Below are 15,587 nucleotides of genomic sequence, written 5' to 3'. Positions count from 1 at the left end.
GAAGGAGGGGTTTTCTCACTGAAATGTAGAATCAGATCACGGAGAGTACCAGGCAGTAAGAAAAATCACTTTCCAAGGAGGGATCTCAACTGGGTTTCGCATTTCCAGCCAGCACTAAGAAATCTGCAGAAAGGACTCTGAAAAGGATGCCGTCCTATTCACCCAACCGTGTACCCCCTCCTGGCATACTTTTCAACATCCCAAAGAATTGTGCCCCAGAGTCTTGGGGAGGGAAGGCAGAAGGGGCAGTCTGCTTTGTCCTTTAGTCATAAAACTTAAGTTTGTTATTTTATTTTCTGAAGTATAAGTGTCCTTTGACTCTTTTTACCTCTCTTTGGCTGCACCATAAGGCCTGGCTGCACCCCAGCTCCCCAAGCAGGGATTGAACCTGGGCCCTCGGCAGTGAGAGGATGGAGTCCTGACTCCTGGACCGCCAAGGAATTCCCATATTTATTATTTTAAATGATAACAGATACCCACATCTTGGGGTACAGGAAATGTATGCTGGGTCTTAAAGAAAAAAGAGGTGGAGAGGTAAAATAAATATTGTTGAAATAGCCTCAGATCTGAAAACCTGCAGGATCCCACTCAACAGAATATCTTGTCCTGGCAGGGAAAAGAAACGCTGGCCCGGCTGGGGCAGACAGGCAGGGTGGAGCCGTTCACACATCATGTCACCTTCTCCCAAGCTAACAAAACTGCTTCTGAAACTTTTTAGACAAATTCCCTTGCAGCAGAGTGCTCCTGGGTGGCTGCAGCTTGGCAGAGGCTCAGCCAACCTCCAGCTTCAGCTGACAGCACTACTGCTCACATTTGGGTGACCACAGCAGCCACAGAATGTGAGAGAATGTGAGAGAAAACTAAAACAGAAATTAGCCACAAGAGAACACACCAGGTTTCTGCAATTCTGGGCTGCTCTATTCTAGAGGTGCTTAGTCGCTCAGTCACCCATGAACCCATGGACTGCAGCCCACCAGGCTCCTCTATCCATGGAACTCTCCAAGGCAAGAATACTGGAGTGGGTTGCAGTTTCAAGCTCCAGAGATTGAGCTTGGGTCTCCTGCATTGGCAGGCGAATTCTGCACAACTAGCAGGCTGCTCTGCTATGGGCTCATTTCTTCATGCTGGGAACACGCCTGGGGAGCAAGAGGGTTAAGGCAGGACCTGGATTAGGGTCTCACTGACACCTCACTGCCTCCAACCCCCTTCCACCACCTGGCACAGATATCACGGGTGTCAAAGCAAAGGAAGACACTTCCTGAGCCTGCCTCATCCTCCTCTTCCCCCTCTTTTAAATATTTTACTGTCAAAATAGAAAAGGGAAGGAGTTCACTTTATTTGAGCTTCCATTTATTTTTCCTCCTAAAACTTGGAAAGACTGGATCAATATGCCTTAGGAGTCTATCATGAAGGGCAAAGAGGAGAGGCTGACCAGAAATCTGTAATGTCCATTACTGTGAATAAAATTTCATTTCAAAAAAGGGGTCTGTGCTTTTTCAAAAAAAAAAAAGTCTGAAAGACATAGCACGTGAGATCGCTAGTGACTCGTTCAGTTCTAACATTCAAAAATGCAATTTGTTCTTTGTTGCCTCCTATGGGGTCTTCTTCCTCTAGAATATCGGAAGGTCTCTTTCAGGAAAGCCTTTTATTGCTCAGTTTTACTGAAATGCTAATCATTGTTCAAAGTTCTGAACGGGGAAGGAACTTGAGGTGGGAGACTGAAACCAGGAGGGAAGGATAGAGACATCAACAGTGCATAGACCAGCTGTGCGCCTGCGGCCAGTAATGAAGGCTGCTGTCATGGACAACGGGGCGGGCAAGCTGGTCCCTTGAGTGGCTCTCTGCCAACACCCGGAGGGGCAAGCTGGGTATGGTCCTCGATCACTAAGATCGAAGATGACCAAGAGTTTTCACCACCCAACCAAACGCAAAAGGAAACTGAAGGGGTCCAGGTCTCAGGATACCACTCCCTGAGAATGTTACTATCAGGGGTGAACAGATGAGGGCCTGGCAATCTGGTGCCTTATCAGGACGATCATGAAATGATTATTCTAGAGAAATTTGAGGCAGGGGAAGAGCAGCTGATACCTGCTGAGCAACATGCCACTTTGGAACCCAAGAGGGGCAAGAACGTCACCTTTGCTCTCTCAAGCTGGATGGCCGCCTGCTGCTCCCTCTCCTGCCGAATTGCTTCCCGATCCTCTTCCAAAGAGACATCGGAGTCAGACGGCCTGCTTGTGTAGGAGTCCGCTGAACCCTGGAAAGGAAAACCCGGAGTAGCTTGAATGAGGTGATGAGGGGCATCTTACATCGTCAGTTCCACAACATCCTCTTGGAATGAGTTCTCATTTGCGATGCATATGCTCCCTTATTGCATAAATGTAGATGGCAGAATACAGTTAAGCATCTGAGTAATTCGGAAGGTAGCAATGTTGTGAAGGGAAATATTTTGACTGGATTAAGTGCTAGAAAGTAAACTGCAATGAAAATTATGTGATATCCAGCCCCAATTCTTCTGGTTCTGTACTATCTTTATATTAAGCGCATATGATTTGTGGAACTGAAGTTTCATTCCATTCTTTCTTTTACATATAGGTTTAAACGAAAAAGAGACTCAGCCTATCGCAAGAGCTAAATCCTGCCCATATCTTAGATTACAGATGATCAATTTGTCTAAGATTTCAACACAATAAAGCAGAAACATGCATTAGTAAAATGACTTTCCAGTTCCAACATTAACACTATTGAGTAAGGATGTCCTCAACTGAAGCCACGCCTAGAAGAGCTGTTTGAACAATGATGAAATCCAGCCTGATTCATATGGTCAAGGAACTGGGGGCAGCAAACATCACTTGGTGCTCATACCATAAGAGGCAATGAAAACCACAGCAGCTAAAAAGCTAAAAACAAAATACAAACACCCCAGAAGTTTGCCTTCTGCTTGCGAAAAGAACACTATCCTTACAATCTCCTTAAGCTGGCATGAGAAGTTGGTATTTGCGTAGATGATGACATTTACACAGAGGAGGTATTGACAGGACTGGTGTATTTGGCATGTTTCACAAACTAGGCACAGAATTTGGAAGCATATACCTATCCATATAGCTGAGAATTTGCTACCCACAGCAAAAAAAGAACACTAAGGATGGCTGACTGCTGAAATGGGCCCTTTGAAAGTTTTTTCTAAACTTAGAAATGTTAGCGTTTGTTTTTTTATACATTATTTGTGAATTTGCTGCCCATAAAAGCAGCTTTGTCTCAGCAGGGGGTATCATTTTAGCTGGGGTAGTCTGTCCCACCATAAAAACAATCCCAGCACAGATTTTTCCAGCAGCCAAGAACAATAACTCCTGCTTAGAGTTTTATTAGAATGCCCAGGAGAATCCCAGTTCTAAACTCTAACTCTGCAACCTACTTTTGAAAACTTTATGTAAGTTACTAAACCACGCCAAGACTTAGTCTTCGCATCTGTAAAATAGTAGGCACACCATAAATAGACATTATCATTCCTGTTTCCTAGTGCTAAGATTTCTACTATGACTTAAGAAAAAAGTAGAGATTCTAATCATTTTCAATTCAATTATAATATATATGCACAATAGCCCATCTTGAAATGTATCTGTTTTTATTGTATTTACTGCATAGAAGGCATAGTTTCCCCCCCCCCAGTTTTATTGAGATATAATTGACATATAATACTGTGGAAGTTTAAGGTGTACAATGTATTGATTTGATACATTTATATACTGAAAATGATTATACTATAAGTCTGGTAACTGCAGTGAGTCCAAATCCATGCACTTTATGTACTGCTTTATTTTTTGTTATTTGTTTTTATAATACTGTGTTGGTTTCTGCTGTACAACGATGTGGATCAGCCATAACCTCCCTCCTGAGCACGCCCTACCCTATCCCATGGGGGCAGGAGCACCAAGGTGGACTCCTTGCCCTACACAGCAACCTCTCATCAACCATTCACCCTACAGAGGGTGGTACATATATGCTGATGCTACTTAAAAGTGCCCTTTACAGGGAATATGCATTTGCTAACCAAATAATAGTCAAATTCCTCTGTGCAAATCTATTGGGGAAAAATCTGGACCTTCAAAATAAATAAATACAGGATGACAATTTTATATATGCATTCATTGCTTTAAAAGGAGCTACCGTGAAATCCTTTAAAATGAGAGTTTCTCAGAACAAACCTTTTGTCCAAATTTAGATATACCTCCACAAAATCCAGAGTAAGAGAGAAAGGAAACAATGTTTCTAAAGAATATATGAAACCAGTTTTGTGTTCAGTTCAGTTCAGTTCAGTCGTTCAGTCGTTCATTCGTGTCCGACTCTTTGCGACCCCGTGAATCACAGCACGCCAGGCCTCCCTGTCCATCACCAACTCCTGGAGTTCACTCAAACTCATGTCCATCGAGTCGGTGATGCCATCCAGCCATCTCATCCCCTGTCATCCCCTTCTTCTCCTGCCTCCAATCCCTCCCAGCATCAGGGTCTTTTCAAATGAGTCAACTCTTCGCATGAGGTGGCCAAAGTATTGGAGTTTCAGCTTCAGCATCAGTCCTTCCAATGAACACCCAGGACTGATCTCCTTTAGGATGGACTGGTTGGATCTCCTTGCAGTCCAAGGGACTCTCAAGAGTCTTCTCCAACACCACAGTTCAAAAGCATCAATACTTCGGCACTCAGCTTTCTTCACAGTCCAACTCTCACATTCATACATGACCAGTGGAAAAACCATAGCCTTGACTAGACAGACCTTTGCTGGCAAAGTAATGTCTCTGCTTTTTAATATGCTATCTAGGTTGGTCATAACTTTCCTTCCAAGGAGTAAGCATCTTTTACTTTCATGGCTGCAATCACCATCTGCAGTAATTTTGGAGCCCCCAAAAATAAAGTCTGACACTGCTTCCACTGTTTCCCCATCTATTTGCCATGAAGTGATGGTTCCAGATGCCATGACCTTAGTTTTCTGAATGTTGAGCTTTAAGCCAACTTTTTCACTCTCCTCTTTCACTTTCATCAAGAGGCTTTTTAGTTCCTCTTGACTTTCTGCCATAAGGGTGGTGTCATCTGCACATCTGAGGTTATTGATATTTCTCCCAGCAATCTTGATTCTAGTTTTGTGTTAGTGCCAGGCAATGCTTTGCTCAAGTGTGATGACTGTGGTAGACCAATTTAAGGTGTTAGATGTCTGCAAAGGTGCCTGGACTATAAAGTGATTACGATGTGGGAAGTCAGGGAGGAGGCACTTGTTCTGAAAACACGTTGTGAAGAAGGCTAATGATTGCAGTTCACAAGAAAGCAGGCTGCCCACTGGAGCAATGAGTCAAACAGCTAAAATACACAATCCACTGTTGACACTAGGAGATGGCTAATTTCCTGAAACTGCGTTAATGACTTTTCAAATCCTGGCATTCAATCATCTGCACACACAAGAAGTGACTCAAGGACTCCTGCAAGTCCACTTTATTTTGAAATGTGAACAAGAATTTCGAAATTACTTAATAAATTCTACTACTGCCAAAAAATGTAAAAGCGTGTAATATTCTAAGAATATTAGTAGAAGGAAAAATAAAGCACTGTGATATTTTCTTTCATAATTACAGTGTCATGAAAGGACTGATGCTAAAGCTGAATCTCCATTACTTTGGCCGCCTGATGCGAAGACCCATCTGGAAAAGACCCAGATTTTTTCCCCCTTTTATTCAATATTGAAAACATTCCAGACTCACACCTTTCATAAATCTTCTTGAGTACAAAATACAAGCCCTACAGAAGCATTGAAAAATCAGTTTACCATTGTCCTGGAAGAAGGGAAGTGATGTCAAGTCAAACAGTGGAAGGGCTCCTTCTTCCGCTCAGAGAAAGAGACGGTGACCCGGATGGGAGAGCGGCCGTGGACTCTGGGCCAGGCCACACTGGGTTTGACACTGTTGTCCATTCTTACTGGCCTTGGGTCTTGGGCAACTTATTTTAACTTTCTGATTCTCAACTTCTTCCCTTGTGAAATGGAGATAGTAACACAGACCTCACAGAGTTTCTCAGTGTTTGATTTGAGATGGAATAGCATTTCTTTTACCATCATGAGGATAATTCCTGAAATGCCAACAAATAATCTTTGACTCACTAATTAAAGTTTCTGGCAGCTTTTCAAATTCAATTTTTGGCTGCCCTAGAGTTTTAGGATTCATATCTTGTTCTTTTTTGCTTTATTGAGGCATAATTTACATACCATAAAATTCATAGTTTAAATATACAACTCCATACATTTTTAGTACTTACAGACACAATTCACACAGAAATCTAACATTTGAATATTTCTACCACCTCAAAAAACACAAAAACAAAACAAAACCCTTCTGCCCATTTGCAGTTCACTCTCCAAAACCCACCACAAGACCCAGGGATCCACTTACTTGTCTAGTCCTTTCAAAACTGAAATATATACATCCTCTTCTTCTGAGTAGTTTTAGTATTTAAATATGTCATTAAATGAGAGCAAGGAGAGGGAGACTTTATTAATGTTTGATTTTAAAATGCTCTAACACTGGACCAGAACCTGGTTATTTTTGGAACTTTTGAGCATCGTGGTCAGTCCTGGGCCTCTCACTTCCTACCATTCACTGGACATTGACCATCTGTCAGGTTCTGTAGTGAGAGGAACCGCTTATCTTTTCTGAGATTCTTTCTTCATATGCAAAATAGGAATGAACCCTTCAGGGTTATTTTAGAGAATTACTAAGATGTCATAGTACAGCGTAGAGTACACGCATAATAATGGCACAAACAAAACCAGTGTGGTCCAAGAGAACTTTCTGCAATGATGGCTCTTCTCTGCGTGGGCACTGCCCACTATGGTGGCCACTAACTACATGTGGTTATGGAACATTTGAAATCTGCCCAGCAAGACTGAAGAACTGCATTTTTCATTTAATTTTTAAGGGTTAAAAATTTTATTTCATTTAAATTAATTTAAATGTAGATACCCACATGTAAAACTCAACATTCAGAAAACTAAGATCATGGCATCTGGTCCCATCACTTTATGGCAAATACATGGGGAAACGGTGGAAACAGTGACAGACTTTATTTTCTGGGGCTCCAAAATCACTGCAGATGGTGATTACAGCCATGAAATTAAAAAACACTTGCTCCTTGGAAGAAAAGTTATGACCCACCTAGACAGCATATTAAAAAGCAGAGATATTACTTTGCCAACAAAGGTCTGTCTAGTCAAGGCTATGGTTTTTCCAGTGGTCATGTATGGATGTGAGAGTTGAACTATAAAGAAAGCAGAGCAACGAAGAACTGATGCTTTTGAACTGTGGTGTTGGAGAAGACTCTTGAGAGTCCCTTGGACTGCAAGGAGATCCAACCAGTCCATCCTGAAGGAAATCAGTCCTGGGTGTTCATTGGAAGGACTGATGCTGAAGCTGAAACTCCAATACTTTGGCCACCTGATATGAAGACCTGACTCATTTGAAAAGACCCTGCTGCTGGGAAAGATTGAAGGCGGGAAGAGAAGGGGACGAGAGAGGATGAGATGGTTGGATGGCATCACCAACTCAATGGACATGAGTTTGAGTAAACTCTGGGAGCTGGTAATGGACAGGAAGGCCTGGCATGCTGCAGTTCATGGGGTCACAAAGAGTCGGACACGACTGAGCAACTGAATTGAACTGAACTGAACCCCCATGTACCTAGTGGCCACCACACTGGACTGTACAGTTTCCCTTCCAGATGAGACAAGTGAATTTACATAAACTTGATGTTGATTTCGTGTTTTAATAGTTGCATTAAGCTGACTAAGTGATAGTAAATGTCCAGAGACGCATATCGCTCCCAATGGATTTGAGCTTGTTTCTTCTCACTAAGTTCGCAAAGACTTGACAATGCACTTCTCCACACTGCAGAAGAAACGGAGCTCTTTCTTGATTACTTTCCCAGATTTTCCAGGGTGGATGGGTAAAGATCCCCTCATGAGGCTGCCCTAAGCAAAAAAGTCTCTTAGGTAACATTTATCTTTACAAGATAGCCCCTCACTTTGTTGCAACTGCTTTCTTCTCCTCCACCCCTTCATCAAACATGTCTAGGGCCTTTTGCAAGGGCACCCACCCAGCTTAGCAGGGTCTAGTCTGGATCTCCAAGTAGATACACCTGGGCAGTGTCTGCCACATAGCAGAACCTCAAATTTGTTGAAAGAAAGACACTCTGCTTCCCATCAGAATCTTTGTTTGTTCCATGATAGGTGGTTGGTTTACTGACCAAGGTTTATGCTAACTGGGTATGATGTTAATTATTAGCTGTTCCACCCCTCAACAGCATAAGTTTGTTTTTTTTTGTTTTTTTTTTAGAATTATGCTTTTCAGTGCCCTAATCCAGAGCACTGGATAATGTGTACATTACCAGCACTTTGGCAGAACAAGTAACTTTTGAAATTCCTTAGAGATGACCACTTAACTTTGCTGTTAGGTACCTTGCACTATGTCTTGTAAAGAGGTCTTTGAATATGTTGGTTGAAAGAATAAGGCAAACTCTGTAGCCCCTTTTTATTGGATAAAAGACCAGCAATTGATCTGACTAAGCTTCAGTTTTAGGCTTCAAAGGGCAGTTGGAAAAGGGCAGCAAAGTAGTATGATCAGAAAAGGTCATAAAGGGAAAGAGAAGAGAATGAATACTTACTCATCCCTTACTTTATGTGAGTCACTAACTTCTGAACTTTATATTAGCCCATCAACCCTAAGAAATAAGTCGTGCTTATCCCCACTTTATGCAAGAAGCATCTGCGGCTCAGACAGGCAATAAGAACTTCCCTTCATGCCACTATCACAGGGCAGAATGCAGGCGTATGGGCAGAATCTCTTTTTAAATTTCCTCTGCAAAAGTGAAAGTTGCTCAGTTGGTCCTAATCTTTGCAACCACGAGGACTATACAGTCGATGGAATTCCCCAGGCCAGAGTACTGGAGTGGGTAGCCTTTCCCTTCTCCAGGGGACCTTCCGAACCAGGGGATTGAACCCAGGTCTCCCGCATTGCAGATGGATTCTTTACCAGCTGAGCTACAAGGGAAGCCCAAGAATACTGGAGTAGGTAGTCTATCCCTTTTCCAGTGGATCTTCCCGACCCAGGAATCAAACCATCTCTTGCATTGCAGGTGGATTCTTTACCAACTGAGCTATCACAAAAACCTGGTGCAAAATATTTTGTTAATGTAGACTGTACACCAAAATCTCACTAATTAGGAATGGTGGATGCAGGTAAAAAAATGACACTCTTAGATCATGGAAAGGGAATTTCAGACTGCTTCTTCAAAAGGCATGTTTGCTATTTCTCACTTCACATAGTATCTCTAGATTATCAAGGTTCTAGTGTGTGTAGTTCTTTGAGTTTCTTTTTAATGATAGGACTTTTACTCAGAATTTTAGTTATTAGTAGAGGATATTAAGGCCCCCTTGAGAATTTTCTTTTCTTCTTAAGTGATAAATCCTCCAACTGTGTTTATACTACATATTTTCAAATTATTTCTGGTAGCTAAATCACAATTACATATCAATATATAGTTAGAAACTGAATTATAATTGCATAATTAATTATATATAATAATTAGTTTGAATTATCTGATTAGTGGAATCCAAATTAATAGGTTCTATTATAACTGTTTTTACATAACTTCAGTAAAAGCAAATAATACTCATTTAGAAAACTTAGCCAACTGTATCTTCTTATTATGTTGACTAGTTTGGCAACTGCTGTAATTGCCTGATTTCAGATAGGTATTTTTCTCTCTTTTTTTGCATTTATTCTTTGGCTTTTATTGAGATATAATTGATACACAGCACTGTATAAATTTAAGGTGTATAGCATAACAATTTGATTTACATACGTCATGATTGATAGGTATCTCTTTTGATTGCTAGTCCAAGGAAACCCATCAAAGATCAAACAAAAACAGCAGAAAAATTTATTTTGGCCTCATAAGTATAAAGAGGGAGTTTACAAAAAGGCCCTAATGGAGATAAAAAGGAAATCTGTATCAGCCATGGCCATTTAGGAGATTGTGGGAAAGGAGAAGCTGAAATGTGGGCTAACAAGATTTGAAAGGTAAATCAATGGTGATGGTGGTGACAGGGGACAGACCCCTCTTATCTTTGGTTATTATGAAGACTGAAATTTCATATGGTTCAGCCTAATACATTGGGGGGAGAACAAGAGACAGAGATTACTCTACATGAATGCTACTTGGCAAAACTGCTTTGACTATCAGTGCATAATATCATGGGCTTTCCTGGTGGCTCACTGGTAAAGAACACACCTGCCAATGCAGGAGACCTGGGTTCAGTCCCTGGGTCGGGACAATCCCTTGGAGAAGGAAATGGCAACCCACTCAAGTATTCTTGCCTTGAAAATCCCATGGACAGAGAGCCTAGTGGGCTACATCCATGGGGTCACAAAGAGTAGGACATGACTGAGTGACTGATCATGCATGCATGCATAACATCATACAAGTATGTAAAAAGTGCTACACCAATGAACACAGTAATAAATCGCAACTCTCTGTGAGACTAAAGGGTGACAGAAATTGAAAAAGAGTCATGATCACACTTTGCATCCAATAAGAATGCTATTTTAATGGTATGGATGATGAGATTATGGAGCTCAGTCTCCTGGGAAAGGAAACGTGACTGCCTGCTTGGAGAAGGTGGCCTCAAGCAGTCAAGCTTTATGTTGTACAGGTCACAGAACAACATCATGGGACGCTGAGCAGCCACCCCAGGGACCAGCCGTACCTGGTCAGAACTGAGAGCGCCTGACCAATCTACATGACGCAGGTGAGTGCCTCGGTGGCTACACCTGGCTAACCTCAGTACTGGCACCTACCTGCAAGCAGTAGCCACAGTATGAAGTCTTCATTCAAGGGCAGCAGCTCAAGCTGCACTAATTTAGTTTCAGGAGAGATATTCAAAAGGAAATGACAGCATTTGCTCAGAAAAATTCGAATGAGCTGCATAGTGATGAGGCAACTACTTATAAATGTGGCCATCTGTGATCCTTCTGGGGCTTCCCAGGTGGTGCTGGTGGTAAAGAATCCTCCTGCCAATGCAGGAGACACAGGTTCGATCCCTGGATTGGGAAGATGCCCTGGAGTAGGAAATGACAATCCACTTGCCTGGAAAATTCCAGGGACAGAGGAGCCTGGTAGGCTATAGTTCATGGGGTTGAAAGAGCTGGACATGACAGAGCACACACATACACATGATCCTTCTGGAAAAGTGACTGACACTTCCCATTTCCCCACAGTGGTTTACAAAGTAGCCCACAAAACTACTTTTATGCTGTGGTCTATTTTCTCAAGGTCATACTAGAGACCTAACAACAGTAAGTATGTTTCTCCTAAAAGTGGCTACAGGCAATCACTTGTGTCTTTAAAAACATTTTTTTTTAAATCTTTTCCTTCTGATATGTAAAGGGAAGAATAATATAGGTTGGTTTGGAAGAAAATAGGAAAAGGATTTGAACCTCTGCTTACCATTCTGTAGCCTCAGAAACTGTTTGATGAAAAATTATCTTCAATTCTGTGAAAATATTCATAACGTCTCTCATTAAAGGAATACATGTTGACTGCTAAAATAATCCAGGTGTGTCATCAAGAACAGAACAGAAATTTGCCTCCTCAGAGACGCCTACAGATGTGACAGAAGCCAGCGTGAAGCATCTATCAATACTTCAGGAGAATCCTGTCTTCTCAGCTTCTGTTGTCCTCAGCGCCCCCAGCACAGAGCTTGGCATCGCACAGGAGCTCAAAACTATTTACTGAGTGAAAACCAAAAGAGGAGGCTTCAGGAGGAGGAAGAGATATGTGAAAGGAGCACTCAGCAAGGCCCAGGCTTCACCCAAAGGGAACAGACACTTCTGGCCTACAGATGCTGCTGAAAGCCATGTTGGAGAGAACAGGAAACAGCACTGATGTGAGCCTGACAAAATGATATGAAAGTTGATTTGAAAAATTAATATTCAAAAATCTCTCAGAAAAAAAATATTTTAAAAAGACCAATAAGAATTAACCTTTTTAATAAATATTAAAACATTATAAAACTACAGAACTTAAATTTGGTATTGGTACAGAACAAAGAAGAGTCTGTAAATCAACCTCTGTATATTGATAATTAATACTGATAACACAGGGAACATTTCAAATTAATGGGGAAAGAGTGATTATTCCATAAGTAATGTTGGGAAACGTAGCTGGCCAATTGGAGGGAAAAAAGGTAGATCTCTACTGGATTTCTTGTATAAAAATAAGTTGCAGATGAAGAAATTTAAAGGCAAAATTATGGATATATAGTTACATATTTATTACATATACACACATATTTATACTAGCACTAACAGAAACTATGGTTATAGTTTTAATGTAGCATGCAAAAATGTTCAGAAGCTATGAAAATATTAAAGAACTTGACTACATATAAATTTTAAGTATTTGTCTGGGAAAGAAATACAAAATTGAGAATGACAAAAACAGAAAAAAATTGTCACACAAGTGACCTGGACTTAATGTTCTTCAGACTCAAAGAGCACTAACAAAGTAATAAGAAAAAGATAAACAACCTACCTCTTCACCCACCAACATGGCAAATAAAATTAAGAAACAGAAAAAGGAACAAGAATGCACCCTGCAAAGGGCTTTGGCTTCTTTCCTACATAAGGAAGTATAACTTAAAATATGCTACTATTTTCACTTATTAGATCAAAGCATTTGATCTATTTGAGGGAGCAGTAAAAGTGACATATACATTAGTAAGAATGTAAGTTGGTATTCTATTTTTGCAGGTAATTCCCTGGTAGCTCAGACGGTAAAGCATCTGCCTACAATGCAGGAGGCCCAGGTTCGACCCCTGGGTTGGGAAGATCCCCTGGAGAAGGAAACAGCAACCCACTCCAGTATTCATGCCTGGAAAATCCCATGGACCAAGGAGCCTGGTTGGCTACAGTCCATGGAGTCGCAAAGAGTCGGACATGACTGAGCAACTTGACTTCACTTCAGGCAAAACAATCAAAATTAAAACAGACAAAAATTTTAACCAAACCATTCTATCTGAAGAAATTTACCCTAGAAATATACCTATATCAGATATGAATGTATAAATGTATATATAAGAATATTCCTGTATTACCAGACCACCTTACCCATCTCCTGAGAAACCTGTATGCAGATCAAGAAGCAACAGTTCTAACTGGACATGGAACAATGGACTGACTCAAAACTGGGGAAAGGCTGTATACTGTTACCCTACGTATTTAACTTCTATGCAGAGTACATCATGCAAAATGCTGGGTTAGATGAAGCACAAGCTAGAATCAAGATTGCTGGGAGAAATATCAATAACCTTAGATATGCAGATGACACCACCCTTATGGTAGAAAGGGAAGAGGAACTAAAGAGCCGCTTGATAAAGGTGAAAGAGGAGAGTGAAAAAGCTGGCTTAAAATTCAGCATTCAAAAAACTAAGATCATGGCATCTGGTCCCCATCACTTCATGGCAAATAGATGGGGAAACAATGAAAACAATGACAGACTTTCTTTTCTTGGGCTCCAAAATCATTGCAGACGGTGACTGCAGCCATGAAATTAAAAGATGCTTGCCCCTTGTAAGAAAAGCTATGACAAACCTAGACAGCATATTAAAAAGCAGAGATGTCCCTTTGCCAGTAAAGGTCCATCTAGTCAAAACTATGGTTTTTCCAGTAGTCATGTACAGATGTGAGAGTTGGACCATAAAGAAGGCTGAGCCCTAAAGATTTGATGTTTTCAAACTATGATGCTGGACAAGACTCTTCAGAGTCCCTTGGACAGAAGGAAGATCAAACTGTCAATCAGCCCTGAATATTCATCAGAAGGGACGGATGCTGAAGCTGAAGTTCCAGTCCTTTGGCCACCTGATGGGAAGAGCTGACTTACTGGAAAAGACTCTGATGCTGGGGATGATTGAGCACAGAAGGAGAAGGGGGTGATAAGATGATTGGATGGCATCATTGACTCAATGAACAAGAGTTTGAACAAACTCAGGGAGATGGTGAAGGACAGGGAAGCCTGGTGTGCTGCACTCCATGGGGTTGCAAAGAGTTGGACATGACTGAGTGACTGAACAACAAGAATATTCACTATAATACTGCATATGATAGCAAAAGAATCATAAAAACCTAGATGTTAAGCATAGAAGACATGTTTTTAAAAGTATGGTGCATTCACACATAGAATAGTATGTAGATGTTAAAAAGCATGATACAGAGCTCTAAGTAATTATATATAAAATTAAGTCACAAGATCAAACTGTAAAATAATCTGGCATGTTGTTTTAAAATTATGTTAAATATACTGAGAGTCTCTCCCTGCCCCACCACACACACAGAGGAAGAGAAAAACAAACTTTTGTTTATTGTATTTTATACCTTTCTGCACAGTTGAAAGTTTTACCTTGAGAAATTTTAAAAAGCTAATAGTATGTATATAGATATTCACATTTGTATATATAATATAAATGAGTATGTACTTATTTAATAGAATTAGGTAGCTTGAAATTACCTATGTCAACCTCAAATGATGATTTTGATGAGCAACATTAAATATTAATAATCATTATAATATCAAAACCAATAATAACCACAATATTTATTGAGCACTTACTATGTCCCACTTAGTGTTAAGCATTTTTATTGACTGTGGTCTTTGGAAAAGAATATCCCCTCTGAAAGGGCTTGGGGTCCCCACAAATGCTAGCTGAGTGTGAGTTTTTCTCTTTGGCCACCAGTCTCCTAAATTTGCGAAGTCTGTGGGTCTTATGTTAAAAACAAGATGATGCAACATAGTGCAGTAGTTTAAATTTAGGTACAAATGCTATTTTTGAATTATAAGACTGATGATTTGAGGGTATATGAGTGGTCTGGTGGGTCCCTTAGGCACATGTAGAATGCATGCTGCTCTGCGCAGCAGCCACGCCTACGCCCAGTTACCCCCACAGAAGTCCTCCAGCATCTTACTGTCACAGGACTTGTCCTCCAAGCTGCTATATTCCTCACACACTTGCTACCCACCCTTTGCTCTTTGGGGCCTTAATCATGATTACACAATGCCCAGCCCTCCCCCATCAGCCTCGATCAACTTCACTTGGAATGTGGGATGGCCAGAGCCATGCCCTTCCTCCCCAGTGGGTTCAGAAGTTGGGAATGAAAACAAGTCTTGGTTTTTGACTCCCAGCTGATAATTCTACGTCAGAGCTCATTAGGTTAGCGGAAATTCTTGGTTCAACCTTTGGAACTAAGAAATGAGGCCTTAATCAGAGTAAAACAGCACTTTACAGATGTTATCTAATTAGTCACCACAAAAACTCTGAGACGTGGAGCTCATTATCCACACTGAAGTAACCAAGATTGAAGAGAAACTGAATATGCCCAAGGTCACGCAGTGGGCGAAGTGTGGTGAACTCTGATCTGACTGACTCAGAAGCCCTTTCTAATAGCTAATCACCAAGCCCAGTAGGGGCGTTGGCAGACGCTACTGGGTGAAAGGTCGCC

General features: G+C 41.1%; 1 protein-coding gene and 1 non-coding gene across 2 annotated transcripts in view; one reads left to right on the top strand and one right to left on the bottom strand.

Annotated features, from left to right (window-relative positions):
• The window catches only part of CACNB4 (calcium voltage-gated channel auxiliary subunit beta 4), a 264,476-nt gene that overhangs the window by 54,891 nt on the left and 193,998 nt on the right, over positions 1 to 15,587 (bottom strand). The window contains exon 3 of the mRNA XM_061135723.1: positions 2,138 to 2,257. Within this exon, the coding sequence (XP_060991706.1) occupies positions 2,138 to 2,257 (120 nt within the window). The remainder of the gene's footprint in view (positions 1 to 2,137; positions 2,258 to 15,587) is intronic.
• TRNAC-ACA (transfer RNA cysteine (anticodon ACA)) lies at positions 12,851 to 12,922 on the top strand. Its single transcript has one exon. It is a non-coding gene; the product is annotated as a tRNA-Cys (tRNA).

Source organism: Dama dama, chromosome 33 (assembly GCF_033118175.1).
Source record: "Dama dama isolate Ldn47 chromosome 33, ASM3311817v1, whole genome shotgun sequence".
In the NCBI taxonomy this organism is placed as follows: Eukaryota; Metazoa; Chordata; class Mammalia; order Artiodactyla; family Cervidae; genus Dama; species Dama dama.
Note: the sequence above shows the minus strand (reverse complement) of the source record. Positions and strands in the feature narration are given on the sequence as shown.